The sequence below is a fragment of the Octopus bimaculoides genome, chromosome 19 (assembly GCF_001194135.2).
Source record: "Octopus bimaculoides isolate UCB-OBI-ISO-001 chromosome 19, ASM119413v2, whole genome shotgun sequence".
NCBI lineage: Eukaryota > Metazoa > Mollusca > Cephalopoda > Octopoda > Octopodidae > Octopus > Octopus bimaculoides.
This window is the reverse complement of record NC_068999.1, coordinates 24,803,255-24,806,210: the sequence shown is the minus strand read 5'-3', so window position 1 is coordinate 24,806,210 and position 2,956 is coordinate 24,803,255. Positions and strand designations below refer to the sequence as shown.

The following is a 2,956-nucleotide window of genomic DNA, read 5'->3' as shown; positions in this document are numbered from 1 at the left end:
TAAATATTCTCAATCCAGTCTCTCCTTCGAGTTGTTAGAAAGTAAGCAGCAGATCATTGCTATTCTCCAAATCATAAATATTTAATTCTGTTGTATCAGACATATAAAGAAAAGGAATGAGAACCAAATGCTTTGACATAGAAGAAGGATTATTTGAAGGTGGCGAGCTGGCAGAAACGTTAGCACGTCGGGCGAAATGCTTAGCGGTGTTTCGTCTGCAGTTATGTTCTGAGTTCAAATTCCGCCGAGGTCGACTTTCCCTTTCATCCTTTCGGGGTCGATAAATTAAGTACCAGTTATGCACTGAGGTCGATGTAATCGACTTAATCCCTTTGTCTGTCTTTGTTTGTCCCCTCTATGTTTAGCCCTTCATGGGCAATAAAAAAATCAGAAGGATTATTAAACTGCACAACATATTTACCTGTATGTCACAAGTTGAGAAAGACTGAATTTTTCTTTTAATGGAGAACTGTCAATAGCTCGTATGAGAGGTTTACAGAGATGAAGTTTATTGATCTGAAAACAAAAAAAAGAAAAAAACGACTTTAGAATACAGAGAACTTAATAGATGGTTTGAATTCCGGACAGTTTCTAAGTTTAAATTTTGGTCTAAATTAAAAAAGTAATTCCAACAATTAGATTAACACATACGACTGACCATCATCATCATCATTGAATGCCCACTTTTCCATGCTTGCATGGATCGGATGGAATCTGTTAAGGCAGATTTCCAACAGCCATATGTACTTCTTGTCACCAACTCTCACCTTTTGCCAAATAAGATAATATTTCCCCATAGCTGGACATAATTTTCACAGCAAACTGGAAACAAACAGTCTTGCTTGTAAAACTGATGTTCATTTACAACCACCATGTGATGTCTAGACAAGGGTACACACAAACACACATAAATATACATATATATATATATATATATTCTTTTATTTGTTTCGGTCATTTGATTGTGGCCATGCTGGAGCACCACCTTAAAGGGTTTTAGTTGGAGAAATTGCCCCCAGAACTTATTCTTTGTAAGCCTATTACTTATTCTATCAGCCTCTTTTGTCAAACTGTTAAGTTACGGAGACATAAACATCCCAGCATTGGTTGTCAAGTGATGGTTGGGGGACAAAACAGAAACACACACACACAAATCTATACATACATATATATATATATATATATATATATATATATATATAGGACAGGCTTCTTTCACTTTCTGTCAACCAAATCCACTCACAAGGCTTTGATCAGCCTTGGGCTATAGTAGAAGACACTTGCCCAAAATGTCACACAGTTGAAACTGAACCCAGAACCATGTGGACAAAAAGTTTTCCACAAGCAGAAAACTTTTCGTCCACTACCAATCAGCCTTACACACCAGAGCCAAAGCCGCATACGTGAGAAATGAGATTGCACGTATAAACAACAATTGCAGCAAAGTGACCAACAAAGCCATCAACACCAAACAGTTCCTCAGTAACCCACCATCTTCAACCAAATAACAGCGCCTAAAAAACATCAGGGTCAATAAACCCCGGAAGAACCATCATACACCTAATCCGGCATGTGCTTCCTAAAGCTACCACATTTTGATGACAGAACTACTGCAGCGATACAACACACAGTCCGCAGGGAAGGACTCGACATACAGATAGTGCACACTGGCCCTTCCCTGTGAAAAGCTCTGTCCAAGAACAACACCTCTCATTACTCCGAGGAGTGCACATCATCAAACTGCTCCATCAATGACCCTGAATTGTGCCAGAGGACCTATGTTGTATATGAGATCATCTGTGGCAAATGTGTTGCATCCTACATAGGAAGCACAACAAGAAAACTACATATACGCATTAAGGAATACATGCAGGCAGACACTTCCATGAAGAAACATCTATGAAAATGTCAGACCCAGGAATTCACAGTGCACATCGGGGCAACACAGCAGAACAGGGGCAACCTTAGAATCTCTGAGGCCATCTTCACACACTAAAGAAAACCAAATATCAACGAGAGAAGAGAGTTACAGGAAGCTAGCTGGTTGCTATAGCAACACCTTTCTGCACATGTCCATTTCACACACGCACATTGGCAACATTCGTCAGTTTCTTGAAAATGGGGTCATAACTCCAAAATATTGAATGCAAAGTAAGTCTACATTAATTCATATATTTGTTTTCTTGGGATTTGCCTTGCATTTACTTCGCATTGTTCTGCTCTTACCCACAATCCTTTATACAATATATATATATAAATACACTACAGATTTTAGTAGAAGACACTTGTCCAAATGTCATACAGTGGGACTGAACCCAAGACCATATGACTGGAAAGCAAGCTTCTTAACCACACGGCCACACTTAACCAATGTAATGATAAACCCAACAATTAGAGATTCATTCATTCTGAAAAATGTAGGCTACCAAACAACAAGTTACCTTCCAATATAGTTAGATGATCTCTCACTAACTTATATACTCTTATGCTCTGCTATTAAACAGTAACATTTAAGAGAGTTCAGTGCCACTGATAAGAAATTCATTCAAGACATTTTCAACTAAGAAGCTGATACCATATCCAATTGGCCTTTGTAACTTACATACATGAAATTTGAGGGAAATACTTTTAGAGCTAGATGTTGTATCTACATTTCTAACTCTAACTTACATCTTGTGAAAAAGATACATGCATTTTAATGAAACAGCTGGTGTACAGTGCACTAGTTTTTACCCTTTAATTGTTTCAGTCATCAGACAGCGGCCATGTTGGGGCACCACCTTGAAGAATATTTTAGCTGAATAAATCGAGCCTAGTAGATTTTTTTTTAAAGCCTGGTACTTATTCTATCAGTCTCTTTTGCTGAGCAGCAAAGTTATGGGGAAACAAACACACCAACACCAGTTGCCAGGCAATAGTGAGGGAGAAACACAGACACAAAGACACATACACAGAT

At 38.3% G+C, this 2,956-nt stretch overlaps 1 protein-coding gene across 2 annotated transcripts in view; it reads right to left on the bottom strand.

Moving 5' to 3' along the window:
• The window catches only part of LOC106874533 (PCI domain-containing protein 2), a 43,953-nt gene that overhangs the window by 11,345 nt on the left and 29,652 nt on the right, over window positions 1-2,956 (bottom strand). For both annotated transcript variants that reach the window (XM_052974626.1, XM_014922300.2), the window contains exon 8: window positions 422-516. In XM_052974626.1, coding sequence (XP_052830586.1) covers window positions 422-516 — 95 coding nt within the window. The remainder of the gene's footprint in view (window positions 1-421; window positions 517-2,956) is intronic.